This window comes from Schistocerca cancellata, chromosome 2 (genome assembly GCF_023864275.1).
Source record: "Schistocerca cancellata isolate TAMUIC-IGC-003103 chromosome 2, iqSchCanc2.1, whole genome shotgun sequence".
In the NCBI taxonomy this organism is placed as follows: domain Eukaryota; kingdom Metazoa; phylum Arthropoda; class Insecta; order Orthoptera; family Acrididae; genus Schistocerca; species Schistocerca cancellata.
Window position 1 is genome coordinate 1,009,455,537 of NC_064627.1, and position 15,809 is coordinate 1,009,471,345.

At 45.6% G+C, this 15,809-nt stretch overlaps 1 protein-coding gene across 2 annotated transcripts in view; it reads left to right on the forward strand.

Moving 5' to 3' along the window:
- Positions 1 to 15,809, forward strand: part of LOC126162975 (protein rhomboid) — a 322,344-nt gene that overhangs the window by 287,474 nt on the left and 19,061 nt on the right. For both annotated transcript variants that reach the window (XM_049919823.1, XM_049919824.1), the window contains exon 4: positions 12,942 to 13,084. In XM_049919823.1, the coding sequence (XP_049775780.1) occupies positions 12,942 to 13,084 (143 nt within the window). The remainder of the gene's footprint in view (positions 1 to 12,941; positions 13,085 to 15,809) is intronic.

Sequence of the window (15,809 nt, forward strand, 5' to 3'; positions counted from 1 at the left end):
AAGCGCGCCCGTTTCCGACGCGCGGGCTCCAAATTACTGTCAGCCCACCATCATTTCAGTTCCGTTACAAATTTATTTATCTGTATTGTCGTTGTCCCTTATTGATTTATTTACCTAATTAATCATCTTATTCCTACTAATGCCGATGCGAAGAAAAATGCGCACGAAAAAGAATAATAGAGAATTCGTGTAGGAATCTAACACAGATCTCCGTTCCCGCCCTCCCCCTCTCGCCTCCCCCCTCCTCTCTCTCTCTCTCTCTCTCTCTCTCTCTCTCTCTCTCTCTCTCTCTCTCTCTCTCGACTCCCACCCCCACCAGCTAGTTGCTTTGGTCGGTCTCGCCTTCCCCTTGGTAGGATTAACAGAGTATAGACTGACTGCCATAGATCCCCCTCAGGTGTAGTGATGCGACAATAACCAGTTCAGCGTTCAATATTTACGAACAATAACGGTTAACCGTGGTGGTGGTGGTGGTGGTGGTGGTGGTGGTGGTGGTGGTGGTGGTGGTGGTGGTGGTGGTGGTCCCCCCCCCTAGCTCTTATGCTAATCATAAGTATACATAATTCGTTAAGAAAGGTATTGTTTATGTCGCTATTTCGGTTCTGCGCGGCTTGTTTATAGCACCGGGTTTTCCATACTTACGTGAAGAGTTGGAGGCCACCGGCAGTCTGATGTATAGGTTGTGGTGTTCACGTACCTGCTGTCCCAGTGGTCTTGGCAGTATCACTCGCTACCATTCAGAGAGAGCGCTTTTAAATATTTTCCCCAGTCTGTTTGTGGCGCAGGCGTCCCAGCTTCCCTCCTGACACGGTCTCCTCCTGTAGGGAAACATGGCGCCTGCTAGTCCTTTGATCTATTTTCAGAAGTCAGTATTTCTTCTTCCCCCCCCCCCCCCCCCCCCCCCGTTCGAAAGCCGACTGTGCTGTAATATATTTCGTGATTGGGATCTTGCTTCATGTAACAGTTCACACTTCAGCAAGGAGTAGGTTTCAGTTACCAGTGTGTGAAATGTCGCTCTGGCAATATACGTTCGCCCGACACCCGTTCAGAAGACTCTGTACTTAGGTACGTGCCATGGACACCACTGTGAAGTGTAACGCAGAAGGTTCTTAACATTGTACCAAGTGTTAAGGTTTCTTACAATTCTGTCAGTTTTAATTATGTTAACAGTAAAATACGGGAAGCGTTTGGACAAGACAGCAGATGTGTATTTTAATAACACTAACTTGGCAATTTTAGGCGCGTGTATTTTCGTAACCCGCTAGGACGGCCGAGCGCATTAGCGTGCCACTTCCGGGACATTGAAAGGCAAGCATGATCTTGATCGAATCAGCCTTCCGGATTATCCCTAGCAGTAGCAATGCGTCTCCCATAACGTGCATTACCAAGGGAGGGCGGGGGTACTTTATGCCCACTATGAAAAAAATTGAAAAAACATTGTTGATTGGTATTAAAAACATACTTTTTAAATGGATACTGTGTGGAAGTAGGGTCCAGAACGTGAAAATAGCTTCTCGCTTACTCTTACCAATATCAGCTCACATTTAGGAACGTGGACTACACCATCGGGGGTGGAGTTACTGTATGCCCACATTAAAAAAAAATTAAAAATGCAAAAATTTGTTTACTTTTCTTGTTTGACTCCGAACAAACTTTTTTAAAACAGGTACTGATTTGTAAGTAAAGTCCTGAACCTGAAAATATTGAATATGACATTCATTGTGGAAATACCAAATCAAAATACCTTGAGGCATCAAAATTTCCAGTTTCGGTTTACTTTTGCTATCAGTTTCACCGTTAAACTAGTTCATCTTCAGGCCCCATGGCTGGCTTGTAGGAAGAATGCCACCTGTTGCACAATCAAAATAGGGACCAGCACGCAGTCTCTCGTATCCGGAAACTAATTTTTCAAAAAGCGATCCCTTGGATCATCACTGGCAGACTTCGTGAGATGGCGCATTGTAACGCTGAAACTGGTAGCAAAAATACAATAAAACTGAAAATTTAGACGGCTGAAGGTGTTTTGATTTCTCATTTTATACTGAATAGCCGAGGTTTACAAACCAACCAGTTTATAGGTGGACTCGAAGAGCTCACTGGGGAAAGTGACATCTACTGCAAAGACTTAAATTTATGGGTTAAATTTAACTGGAAATTTTTTAACTTGTATGGGGTTCATTAAAATCAATAAGTATTTTTCTCAAAATTTGAAAATATACTATAACGGACTAGATAACATTTTCAAATGGTGGGCATTAATTACCAAACACCCCCCACCCCCTTCGCCACCATTCTTGGTATAGCGACGTGGGCTGGTGTGCCAGCTATCCTAGATGTTGTTTCTAGGCGGTTTTCATCATCCAACAAGGTGAATATCGGACTCGTACCCACGTCCTCCTTCAGTTTAAGCTACGCAAATACTTAATGATGCATTCTCATAGATACACTCTAGATTTACTACAGGCGCAGAGAGGTGGGATAGACAGGTTCCGTCCTGGGAGATGAAGATGTCGGACGTTTCTCTTTCAGCCCCTAATCGTCATCCATTTTGCCGGCCGATGTGGCCGAGCGGTTCTAGGCGCTTCAGTCTGGAATCGCGCGATCGCTACGGTCGCAGGTTCGAATCCTGCCTTGGGCATGGATGTGTGTGATGTCCTTAGGTTAGTTATGTTTAAGTAGTTCTACGTCTAGGGGACTGATGACCTCAGATGTGAAGTCCCATAGTGCTCAAAGCCATTTGAACCATTTTTTCATCATCCATTTTCGTAAACAAACTGTAGGGTGAGTGCGCGACACATGACACTGCGGACAACAGACGATGGAGAACGTTGCGGTCGCAAATCAAGATGAGGATCACGTTCCGTGTGATGTAGCAGCACCTTTGTGAAAGCGCCCCCACTGTGATGGAAACCGCATGTGGCGTGCTTCGCGATGAGAAACGCGTCCCGTGTGAGGACGGCTTTTAGGACGCTGCGCGCTTCAAGAGAGGCGACTCTATTTTACTGCGCTGTTGAGCGGCGCTGTCCGCGCGCGTAAATACTGCCCCGGGCCGGGGTCTGGCCGGACGGATTGTTTGTGGCGCTTATCAGATGCGAGGTTTCGGCACGTGTGAGGCGCGACGCCGGCGCACGTGCGCGGCTTGCGGCAGACGAGCCTCCAGGGTGGGGGTGGGGACAGCACGCAGTTTGGGGCTGCGAGGCGCTCGGGATGCGCCGGCACGCACACGCACGCGCGCGCCACGCACCTCCGCTTCCGGCGCGGGCCAGACCGGTCCGCCTGATGAATCGTTTCCGCCAGAACGTCCCCCTCCACACCCTCGCCCCACCGTGGGCTGTTGCCGAGATCCTGGAAACGCCACGGCGCGCAGCAGGTAGCAACAAAAAATGACAGGCGGTGGGCCCTCGGAAGTGAAGGGGGGCGGGAGGGCGGCACCATCCCTCCCTCACGTAAACACTGCGTGAGCACGCACTTCTACTTCCGAGCCTCTACGTAATAATCTGGCTTCTGGTACCGTCCGCACAAAAGGACTGATAAAGTACTGTGAAAGATAAGTCACCAGCTGTTTGCGGAGTTCAGTTTACCGGACGAAGAATGTCATCCCTCTCTAAATGAGCGGAGTAGTCGCCTTACATTGAGATGTAAGGCCTCCTAATATCGTATCGGACCACGTTTCGCCCTGCGTAGTGCAGCAACTAGACGTGGTATGAACTCAAAAAGTCATTGATAGTCTGCTGCAGAAATATTGAGTCATGTTCTATTAAAGCGAAAATGTTGCCGGTGCAAGATTTCGTACACGAACTGACCACTCGGTTATATCCCATAAACGTTCAATGGGATTCACGTCGAGCTATCTAGATGGCCACATAATTCATGGCGCCTTGAAATCCATAAAAATTCCATCATTGTTCGGGAACATTAAGCTCATGAATGGCTGCAGATGGTCTCACATAAGGATTTCTAGTCACTGATCGGCTCGTTTGGACCAGAGGACCCAGTCCATTCCATGTAAATGCAGCCCACGCCGTCATGGCGCCACCGCCAGCTTGCACAGTGCTATGTGGACGGCTTTGGCCCATGGCTTCGTGGGGTCTTCGCCACCTCGAACCCTACCACCAGCTCGTACCAACTGAAACCGGATCTGACCAGGCCACCTTTTTCCAGTCGTCTAGGGGCCAACCCTTATGGTCACGAACCCAGGGTGGCGCTGCAGGTGATATGCTGTTAGCAAAGGCACTTGCGTCGGTCGGTTGCTGCCAGAGCCCAATAACACAAATTTCGCTGCACTGTCATAACTGTTACGTTCATCCTACGTCCCACATTGATTTCTGCGATTATTTTACGCAGTGTTGCTTGTCTATTAGGACTAACAACTCTACACAAATGCCGCTGCTGTCGGTCCTTGTGTGAACCCCGTAGGCCACTGCCGTTGTCCATGGTGAGAGATAAGGCCCGAAATTTGATATTCTCGGCACACTGTGGATCTCGGATCATTGAATTCCCTAACGATTTCCGAAACGGAATGTCCCATGTCTGTAGCTCCAACTACCATTCCGCATTCAGAGTCTGTTGATTCCCGTCGTGCGGCCTTAATCACGTCGGAGATCTTTTCAAATCGATCACCTGAGTGCAAATAACAGCTCCTCCAACGCACTGCTCTTCTATACGTCGAATACTCGATACTACCGCCATTTGCATATCTGCATAGCGCAGCTGTCACCTCAGTGTACACCTGCTTCTAGTCGTCCGCTTGCGAACGGACTCTTGTAATGACGTCGAAGATAAATCTGATTCTCTTCTTCGTACAACTGAACTCGCCAGACAAAGTACACTACTGGCCATTAAAATTGCTACACCACGAAGATGACGTGCTACAAACGCGAAATTTAACCGACAAAAAGATGATGCTGTGATACGCAAATGACTAGCTTTTCAGAGCATTCACACAACGCTGGCGCCGGTGGCGACACCTACAACGTGCTGACACGAAGAAAGTTTCCATCCGATTTCTCATACACAAACAGCAGTTGACCGGCGTTCCCTGGTGAAACGTTGTTGTGATGCCTCGTGTAAGGACGAGAAATGCCTACCATCACGTTTCCGACTTTGATAAAGGTCGGATTGTAGCCTACCGCGATTGCGGTTTATCGTATCGCAAAATTGCTGCTCGCGTTGGTCGAGATCCAATGACTGTTTGCAGAATATGGAATCGGTGGGTTCCGGAGGGCAATACGGAACGCCGTGCTGGATCCCAAGGGCCTCGTATCACTAGCAGTCGAGATGACAGGCATCTTATCCGCATGGCTGTAACGGATCGTGCAGCCACGTATCGATCCCCGAGTCAACAGATGGGGGCGTTTGCAAGACAACAACCATCTGCACGAACAGTTCGACGAAGTTTGCAGCAGCACGGACTGTCAGCTCGGAGACCATGGATGCGGTTACCCTTGACGCTGCATCACAGACAGGAGCGCCTGCGATGATGTACTCAACGACGAACCTGGGTGCACGAATGGCAAAACGTTATTTTTTCGGATGAATCCAGGTTCTGTTTACAGCATCATGATGGTCACATCCGTGTTCGCCAACATCGCGGTGAACGCACTTCGGAAGCGTGTACGCGTCATCGCCATACTGGCGTTTCACCCGGCGTGATGGTATGGGGTGCCATTGGTTACACGTCTCGGTCACCTGTTGTTCGCATTGACGGCACTTTGAACAGTGGACGTTACATTTCAGATGTGTTACGACCCGTGGCTCTATTCTTCATTCGATCCCTGCAAAACCCTACATTTCAGCAGGATAATGCACGACCGTATGTTGCAGGTCCTGTACGGGTCTTTCTGGATTCAGAAAATGTTTGACTGCTGCCCTGGCCAGCACATTCTGCAGATCTCTCACCAATTGAAAACGTCTGGTCAATGGTGGCCGAGCAACTGGCTCGTCACAATACGCCAGTCACTACTCTTGATGAACTGTGGTATCGTGTTGAAGCTGCATGGGCAGCTGTACGTGTACACGCCATCCAAGCTCTGTTTGATTCAACGCCCAGGCGTATCAAGGCCGTTATTATGGCCAGGAGTGGTTGTTCTGGGTACTGATATCTCAGGATAGATGCACCCAAATTGCGTGTAAATGTAATCACATGTCAGTTCTAGTATAATATCTTTGTCCAATGAATACCAGTTTATCATCTGCATTTCTTCTTGGTGTAGCGATTTTAATGGCCAGTAGTGTATTAATCAAACGCTTTAAATGGGCGGGCTAGGCACTTTCGTGCAGCGCTCCACCGCTGACGCAAAGCAGTGTTCACATCAGGGTCGCATTTGCACGCGGTCTGTTTTAAGGTGCAGCATAGGTGCCAACACCACAGATGTTTCGGCTTGCAGTCGGATGATGTTGACAGGTTACCACTACGTTTTGGCCAATAATCATTAAGCTATCTTCAGCTGAGTTATACACTGGAGGCAGGTGGAGCCGGTCGCTGATTTTATAACGAAAATTGGCGCGGTGGCGCATGCCCATAGCTTTCCGCTGCATGGTCGCGTCTGTCGAATATTGCTCCATCAGAGGCTCGCATGCGCTCGTGCAACGGTGATATTACACTGCATACCCTCTGTGGAACTTCGGGCCTGCGGAGCTGAAGTACAGTTGTATAAGTAATAAAATGAACGGCCGCAGCATGTTTCATTAGGCGTCAAATTTTGTCAATGCGTTCCAAGCCTCATCAGTTGTAAGCAGCCATCACGTTTAATAAGATTATCCGCGAAATGTATTTCCACAGATTCCTTAACAAGTGATTCCCAGAAGATCACACCGAGAACTTTCTGGGATTGGATCATTAAGGAATCTGTGGAAATAAGTTTCGCGAAACATTTATTAATCATGGTGGCTGATTTCAACTTCTTTAGGCTGGGAACGCGTTGATTTCCCAGAATTTTAATTCCGCCGGCCCGGATCTCGATATAGGACGTGCTATGGAATACCACCGTTGAGCATGGGCCACCGCGCCTGAGATGGAGCAATATTCGACAGAGGACACTAACCTCGACAGAAGACGGTCACGTAGCGGAAACCTAAGAGCATGCGCCACCGTGCCAATTTATTTATAAAATTAATTACAGCACCACCGATTTCTTGAGTAAAACTCTTTTGAAGATGGCTGAGTGGCGACATGTCAATGTCAACGTCATCCAGCCGAAAGCCCGAAACCTCTTGGAATACTCATTATGCAGGTAAAACTTAAAGAGCCACACAAATGTCTTTAATATTGCCACTAAAGATGTTTGTATGCCTATAGTCCTCTGGATTTTTCAGTAGGTAACTGACTGAAGTTCATATACACTTCTAAATTATGGCGCTTCCTCGCGTTAAATTTCAAGTGGCGCCAGGTCGAAAGCGTGGCATTTCGGTTGTCACATCGCTGAAGATTGTAAAAGAGAGGTTAACGGAATTTTGACAGTCTGAAGGAAGTTCGATTTGGCAGAAAACCTACTTCTTTCACACGTAAATGTGAACCAAACCGGGAAACATAAAATTTTTGACTTCCCATCGCCAGAACCGGATTCCTGAGCTCTTGAAGATGGAAAAACCATATACAGATAACTTCACTGTCACGACATAATGCGGGAAAAGTAAAAGATGTAATATTCGTAGGGTCAAACAGACTAATCACTGATGACTTCTTGCCAAAATCACGCGACCATCGTGAGTGTTTTAGTGGGTAATTCAAATGCCAATAAGGAAACATTAGTTTTTAACGAATGTGTTTTTATAAAAAAATAATTTCTTATATATGTATTATTTGTATTTTTATATATGTATTACTAATGCTGGTCAGTCTTCCGGTTTGTATGGCTGTGGTCCGTGAAACTTTTCAGTTCCTAACATTTCTTCCAGAGCTGCGCTGGACGCCCTCAGAGGTACATCTGATTCCGCTAAGTCTTTCCTGTTGGCGGGTAAAGGGGCGTAGTAGAAGTTATTACGTGATCAGCACAGGTGATCCTTCTCGGCTATAAAACTTAACTATCGACTGTTGGTATCAAAGATGAAAGTAATCTATCGACTTTCCACAGCTACAGTCTGAATATCACTTCTACCAAGCCCCTCTTTATGTCGCCTGACCAGTCAGTCGGCAGAACCTTGCGGAACTAGGCGTACCTCCGAGGTTGACCTGCACAGCGCTGGCTGAAACGTTAGGAACGGAGAAGTTTCATGGGCCACGACCGTACAAGCCGGAAGACTCACCAGCAACTACGACATCCCGCCGTGAAAGCCTTCATTGTATGATCGGTTATAATAGTACGTTATTTTTTTAAAATGAAATGCTAACCTTTGCAGGGACCCCAATATCAAGGTCTTATTTTTTTTAAAATATTGTTCAAAGCGATGTTAATGAAGTGTATTAAATTCCTCAGTGATTAAAGAATTCTAATCTCATCTATTCGTTAGATTAAGCAGTTGGAAAAATTTGATACAGTTAAGTCGTCATCATCATCAGTGTTCTGCCAAAAGGCAGGATTTCACATGGTAGTTCCCAAGGCTGTCCGGTCTTCTACCATTCTCTTCAGGTCTGCATAATTTCCTCCTCCCTTTATGTCGTCTATCATCTTGTATCTCCTTCTTCCTCTCATTCTTCTCCCACAGACCAATCCTTCCGAAGCATCTGCTAGCAAGCACTCCCTTCTCAATGAATGTCCCAACGAGTTCCTTTTCCTTTCTCTTACAACCTTCAGCAGACATCTTCTCTCACCAACCCTTTCCAGTACTTTCATTACATACACCTTCCCTCCAACTTGTTCTCTCCATTCTCATCCACATCTCAAATGCTTCTGATCTTTTTTCATCCTCTCGTCTCAGCGTCCATGTTTGTGCCCCATGTCGTGCCACACTCCAGAAAAAACATTTGCCAAGCCTCTTCCTTAGACCTGTATCTAATTTGCCACATAAGTCTCCTCTTTCTGTTGGAGGCCTCCTTCGCTATGGCAATTCGAGTTTTCACCTCCTAGTAACATATCAAGTCTTCAGTTATTGTGCTTCCAAGATATTTAAATGCATTTACTTGGCTAATGATAGATCGTCCTACTTTAAAATTGGAAAGTCTGTATCTTGTACTGATTACCATTCACTTTGTTTTTGCCGTGTTTATTTGCATCCCATATTCCACACAAGCTTCATTCAGATCTTTCAGCATGTTATTCACTGTCCGCTCACTTTCTGCCACTGATACCATGTTATCTCCAAATCTTATACATTCTATTCTCTTTCCAACAATACATATTCCTCTTTTCCCATCTAAGTCTTTCGCAATAATCTCTTCAAGGTACGCGTTAAACAACAGTGGGGAAAGGCAACAACCTTGTCTAACACCTCGTCCAGTGCTGCTTCCTTCTGACATTTCATTTCCAATCCTTATCCTTACTTACTGGTGTAAATATGTGTTCTGTATCAGTCGTCTCTTTTTCCAATCTACACCTTTCCTCTTCAAAATATCCATCAGCTTGTTCCACAGAACACTGTCAAAAGCCTTTTCTAAATCTATAAAAACAGCAAAAATTTCTCTACCTTTCTCCATACATCTTTCCCCTATAGTTCTTAACAGACCAATAGCATATCTTGTTCCTTTTCCTCTTCTATATCCGAACTGCTCCTCTGCAATCCCTCTATCCAGCTTGCCATGTAGCCTTCTATTAAACACTCTCAGCAAACCTTTAGCTGCATGAGAAATTAGACTGATGGTCCTATGCTCTTCACATTTTTTAGTGTTTCTCTTGTTCTCTATTGGTATAACTGTTGCAAGGAAGTCCTCAGGCCATTCCCCTTTGTCATATATCTCGTTACAGAGGTAGACTATTTCTTTTCTTGCCTTGTTTCCCAGACTTTTCAACAGTTCTGCTGGCAAATCATCAATTCCACATGCTTTCCTATTCATCATCTCCTTCAACGCTTTTTCTACTTCTCGTTTCAAGATGGTGAATTCCTTTCCATCTTCCAGCACATACTGCTGCTCTTCAACTTTAATTTCGCTTTGTATTTCATCCCCCTTATACAGACATCCAATATATTCTTGCCATCTGTTCAAAACCTGTGGTTCTTCTGCTAGAGTACCATCCGCGCTTTCTATTTCCATGTTATTCCTCTTTCTTTTACGTTCAAAAACACTCTCACTAGCCAGTCTATATATCATCTGATACTTTCCCTCTTTCTCCATTTTCTCCATTTCATCGCATTTGTTTCATCCATTTTTCCCTTCCTCCTTAAGTTTCACTTCTTAATTCATTGTTCAGTTTCCTGTACCTCCTTTTGCCCTCTTCAGTTTCTACGTTTTTCCGCTTTCTGCGCTCTTCCATCCTTTTCAACATGTTTTCTGTTATCAATTCTTTCCTGGTACTATGGGATACTCTTAATTCCTAGTACTTCTTTGGCAGAGTCCACGAGTCCTTCCCTCATTTTTATCCATTTGTCATTAACACTTTCATCAACACTATCTCTTTCCCATTTTTCCATAAATCTGTGTTCCAAATCTGATGCCTTTGCTACCTCTTTGAGTTAAGTAATAAACCTTAAATGCCGTGTTACAGGTTTTTAATTGAGAAAATGTTCTAAAATACTAGTTTTGCGAGTTTTCACAAAATTTCCCCTCCAGCGTCACAGTTTCAGCCTCGGGATCGTAAATGCGGCAATGGTTCATACGAGTTTGCGAAGCTTGTGCGAAGTGACGCTTGTGCGGAGCTGGAATCCGTTGACGTTTCTGCGGAGCCTAAGAAAGTTTTGGTATTGCTTTCACATTCGTTGTCCTCGCCAAACGAAACGAAACCTTTACCTTCCAACCTACCCTACACCTCGCGTTAAGCTACAGATCGGTTTGTCACCACGATCACCCATTTCTACGACACTCGGTGTAAGTGTCATTCCGCACCTACCCCGGCTCACACACAAAACTAAAGTGATGCCACTACTCGTGACATCCTTCAGTGGCACCACAGCTGCGTGTGTGAACACACAGTTCTGCCAATGGTCCCACTTCCTGCCTTGCTACAAAACGTTAGTCAGTTATGCTTACTAAAGTCAATAGCCTTCCGTCGACAGTGAGTAGCACCATTCTACTGCTCGATGGTGGCTGTTTTTCAAATCATCACATTGCTGCTGTAGTCCTTTCGATTTCAGTATAAATAGAAATGGAACAAAAAGAGTCGTACAGAAGATCGTGGTTTGAAAATTGAAGCATAGAAACGGTAGACTGTGTGCACGAAAACTGCTCTCCAGAGTGCTATGACAGTTGGGAAAGTCGAAATCAGAAGTAGTATTCCAAATGCCCTCTTTTTCATCGGTCTCTGGATTGGTTTGATGCGGCCCGCGACGAATTACTCTCCATTGCGAACCTTTTCCTCTCAGAGTAGCACTTGCATCCTACGCCCTCAATTATTTGTTGGATGTATGCCAATCTCTGATTTCCTCTACGGTTTTTACCTTTAACAGCTCTCTCTAGTACCATCGAAGTTTTCCCTGACTTAACGGATGTCCTATCATCCTCTGCCTTCTATTCAGTGTTTTCCATATATTCCTTTCTTCACCGATTCTCAGGAGAACCACATCATTCCATACCTTATCGGTCCACCTAATTTTCAGTATTCTTCTGTAGCACCACATTTCAGCTACTTCGACTCTCTTCCTGTTTTCCCACTGTCCATATCTCACTCCATACACTGCTGTGCTCCAGGCGTACATTCTCAGAAATTTCTTACGCGTTTTAAGGCGTATGTTTGCTACTAACAGGCTTCGTTTGGCCAAGAATGCCCTTTTTGCCAATTCTAGTATGCCTTTTATGTCTTCTGTGCCACGTCCGTCATGGGTTATTTTGCTGCCCAGGTAAAATGATTCCTTAACTTTGTATACTTCGTAGTCACCAGTTTAGATAATTTTCTCACTGTTCTCATTTCTGCTACTTCTCATTACTTTTATCTTTCTTCAACATCTACATCCATACTCCGCAAGCTACCTGACGGTGTGTGGCGGAGAGTACCTCTATCGGTTCTCCCTTCTATTCCAGTCTCGTATTGTTCGTGGAAAGAAGGGTTGTCGGTATGCCTCTGTGTGGGCTCTAATCTCTCTGATTTTATCCTCATGGTCTCTTCGCGAGATATACGTAGGAGGGAGCAATGTACTGCTTGTCTCCTCGGTGAAGGTATGTTCTCGAAACTTTAACAAAAGCCCGTACTGAGCTACTGAGCGTCTCTCTTGCTGAGTTCTCCACTGGAGTTTATCGATCATCTCCGTAACGCTTTCGCGATTACTAAATGATCCTGTAACGAAGCGCGCTGCTCTCCGTTGGATCTTCTCTCTCTCTCTCTTCTATCAACCCTATCTGATACGGATCCCACACCGGTGAGCAGTATTCAAGCAGTGGGCGAACAAGTGTACCGTAAGCTACTTCCTCTGTTTTCGGACTGCATTTCCTTAGATTCTTCCAGTGAATCTCAGTCTGGCATCTGATTTACCGACGTAAATCACTCCTAATGCCTACTCCCAGATAATTTATGGAATTAACTGCTTCCAGTTGCTGACCTGCTATATTGTAGCTAAACGATAAAGGATCTTTCTTTCTGTGTATTCGCAGCACATTACACTTGTCTACATTGTGATTCAGTTGCCATTCCCTGCACCATGCGTCAATTCGTTGCAGATCCTCCTCCATTTCAGTACAATTTTCTTCGATTTACTCTTAATCCACATTCTGTATTCATTAGACATTGGACGAATACAACAAAATTCTAAAATCTCGGATGTGCTCCACACCAAACTGTAGATCCTTCGGGGCATTAAAACCAAGACACGCATAACTACAACCCACTGTGGCCCATTGCGTTCTCGGGTGAAGGATGTCTGTGATGATGAACAACGTCGGCCAACGCACGCCATGGACTGTACTGGTTTACCTGTTTCAGCTGGGCTTCTTCACGTACTACTCGGTGGCGATGGGCGAAGTCAACCCGTCCGGGCCGGTGCCCATCGACAGCGTGTTCATCTACCGGCCTGACAAGAGGCTCGAGGTCTGGCGGTTCCTGTTCTACATGGTGCTGCACGCCGGGTGAGTCTCGTCCTAAGGTCTGCCTCTACTTCCTCTGTTCAGCCGACTGCCGGGATAGGGTGAACTACAACAGCGCCACGCTTAGGGAATCCAGCCACAAGTTGGTCGCCTTGATGAAGATGCTTTTAATAGTTTGAAGCGGTCCGCCGGAAATACCTCTCCAGTGCCAACCTCTCCACCTCAGAGTGGCACTTGGAAACTTCGTCTGCAGTTACTCGTCGGATATATTCAAATATGTCTTCTCCCACTGCTGCACAGCTCCCTTAAGTGTCACACGTCTTAACACACGTCCTGTTCCTTCTTCTTCTCAGTGTTTTTCACATGTTCCTGTACTCGCCGATTCTGGAGAGAACGTCCTCATTTCTGATCAGTCCGCCTAACTTCTGTAGCGCCACATCTCAAATACTTCGACTATTTCCTTTCCAGTGTTCCCGCAGTTAACGATTCACTACTATTGTCGTGCTCCACACGCATATGCTCATAAATTTCCTACATCAAAGTAAATCCAGTGTTAGATACCACTGGACTTATTTTGACAAGGAATGACCTCTTCGCTTTTTATGTCATACATCTATTCCATGTTAAACGTGTAGAGAAAATAAGTAAGTTCATGCACAGAGCAGTCTAGGTCATGTATTTTTATTGCAATGATTGCGTACGGCCCAGTTATACTGTTTTGATATGCAAACTTTTGACAACGCGTACCAACTGGAGTCGGCTCTAGCTACTATCCTCTCCATATTTTAGATCTCAAGATCAACTTATTTGATCGAAACGGGTCATTGCATTCAATTGACGAATACTTGTTGCCTCACTATGTGGACCGATTTTTTATTGTGGCGTAAATTTCTTTCTCGGTTTAGTACGCTCTCATTAGTATCCATCCGTCTAATCTTTAATCTCAGCACCTTTCAAAAGCTTCCATTCTCTTGCCGAGATGTTCTAGGCGCTTCAGTCCGGAACCGCGCGACTGCTACGGTCGCAGGTTCGAATCCTGCCTCAGGTAGGGATGTGTATGATGTCCTTAGGTTAGTTAGGTTTAAGTAGTTCTAAGTTCTAGGGGACTGATGACCTCAGATGTTACGTCCCATAGTGCTCAGAGCCATTTGAACCATCCAAATGTTCAAGAAGCCTGGTTTCAACAGGACTGTACGACATCACATACTGCACTGCCATCAATGGCATATGTGCGAGAATTGTTTTGGCAACCTTCTGACCTCGGGATTCGGTAACATTCCCTGGCCCCGTACATTGCCAGATTCATACGTTTCTTTTTTTTTTTTCGTGGTTGGGCTACCTCAAAAGCAAAGTCTAAACGACTCGACCAAGAACCCTGGGGGAGTTAAAACAGAGAATTTGGGATGCAAATTCAGAGTACCCCAGCTGAGATGTTGCAGCGGTCAACGAGGAATCCTAGCAGCAGATTTCACAAATGTATCCGTACAGGAGCACGTCATCTAAAGGACGTAACCTGTAAAAAATGATAAATGCCATCAATGTTCCGTAAATGGCAAAGTTGTTATGGTGCCAATTACTATGAATGCAATTTCTTTCCTTCATCACTTCTAGTTTTATTGGAATGTGGAAATGTTCCCGTTTCCTGTGTCACCCTGTACTTGTCATACTTGAGTTGCTGGAACTTATCAAACTTTTAGAAGCTTTGTCTTCAGTACCGGTACGAAGGTCTGTGCCAAAAATGAGAATGGCGCAAAGACGGATGGACTGAAACAAATGTACCAGGAGAACGCTTAAACAGATGTAATCGACTCTCCGATTTTATTTCATTCCAGAGAGATTCTTGGTAACTTAAATACGTGCGTATCTGTATCTCAAATATTTTTTCTTAATTTTGCTTTTGTAACGAGTTTCCTTTAACGTAAACTTGGACAACCTTTTGTCCTAATGTAAGCACCTTGTAAAAGTTACTTACGGAATTTAATTGCCAGTGGACATACGCCTTCAGAAAGCGAGTTGACTAGAGTTCCCTACAAGAACAGGTTGTTTCCGAGAAGGAATCTTGGCCCGCCGCTGTGTGAGGCTGCTGGCTCATGAAGAGCTTCGATATTCCTCGGTGGTGCGGCCGCAGCAGATTTCCCAGTTTGGGGAGGATCGCACTTCCTGCGCCCTGTCCCTGAGCTGCCCTTCCCGGTAAGCCCAGAAATAGGACTCCTGTCCCTCGCACAGACCGGGGGAGGCTGCGCGACTGTCACCAAACAAACAATGCCATTCCCTCCCTCCCTTCCGATGCTGTCGAACTCAAGGAACGGCGCTGTTGGTTGACACCGGGGTTTGGTTCTGGCACATCTATTTCCAAATTTCACAGCTAACTTTCCGAGAGTGACGCAGCATTATAACTATAGTGAAACAGTTTTTTTATTGTCAGTCTAGATTGCTCCACATAGCATGTAACTTTCGATAACTCGGACGTATGTAACAGATAGAACCAGATCTGAGGATGGGTCATCGTGAAACGAAAAGCCATTTAAAAAAAAATAAAGCAATCGAGACGAACAATAAGTAAACTTTTACAATCAGTGAAGACAGGTTTTCTCCAAGGACACGGTATAAACTTTTGGAAACTGAAGTGTCTCGAAAGTGGCAACATATTCTACGTATTACAAGGTGCGTTTAACACAGGATACGTCACAGTTACCTGAGTGAGGGCGTTCCCAGGCGGATGGGCTTCCGTGCTGACCGGTACCATTTCAGCCAGGTGAACGCGTAA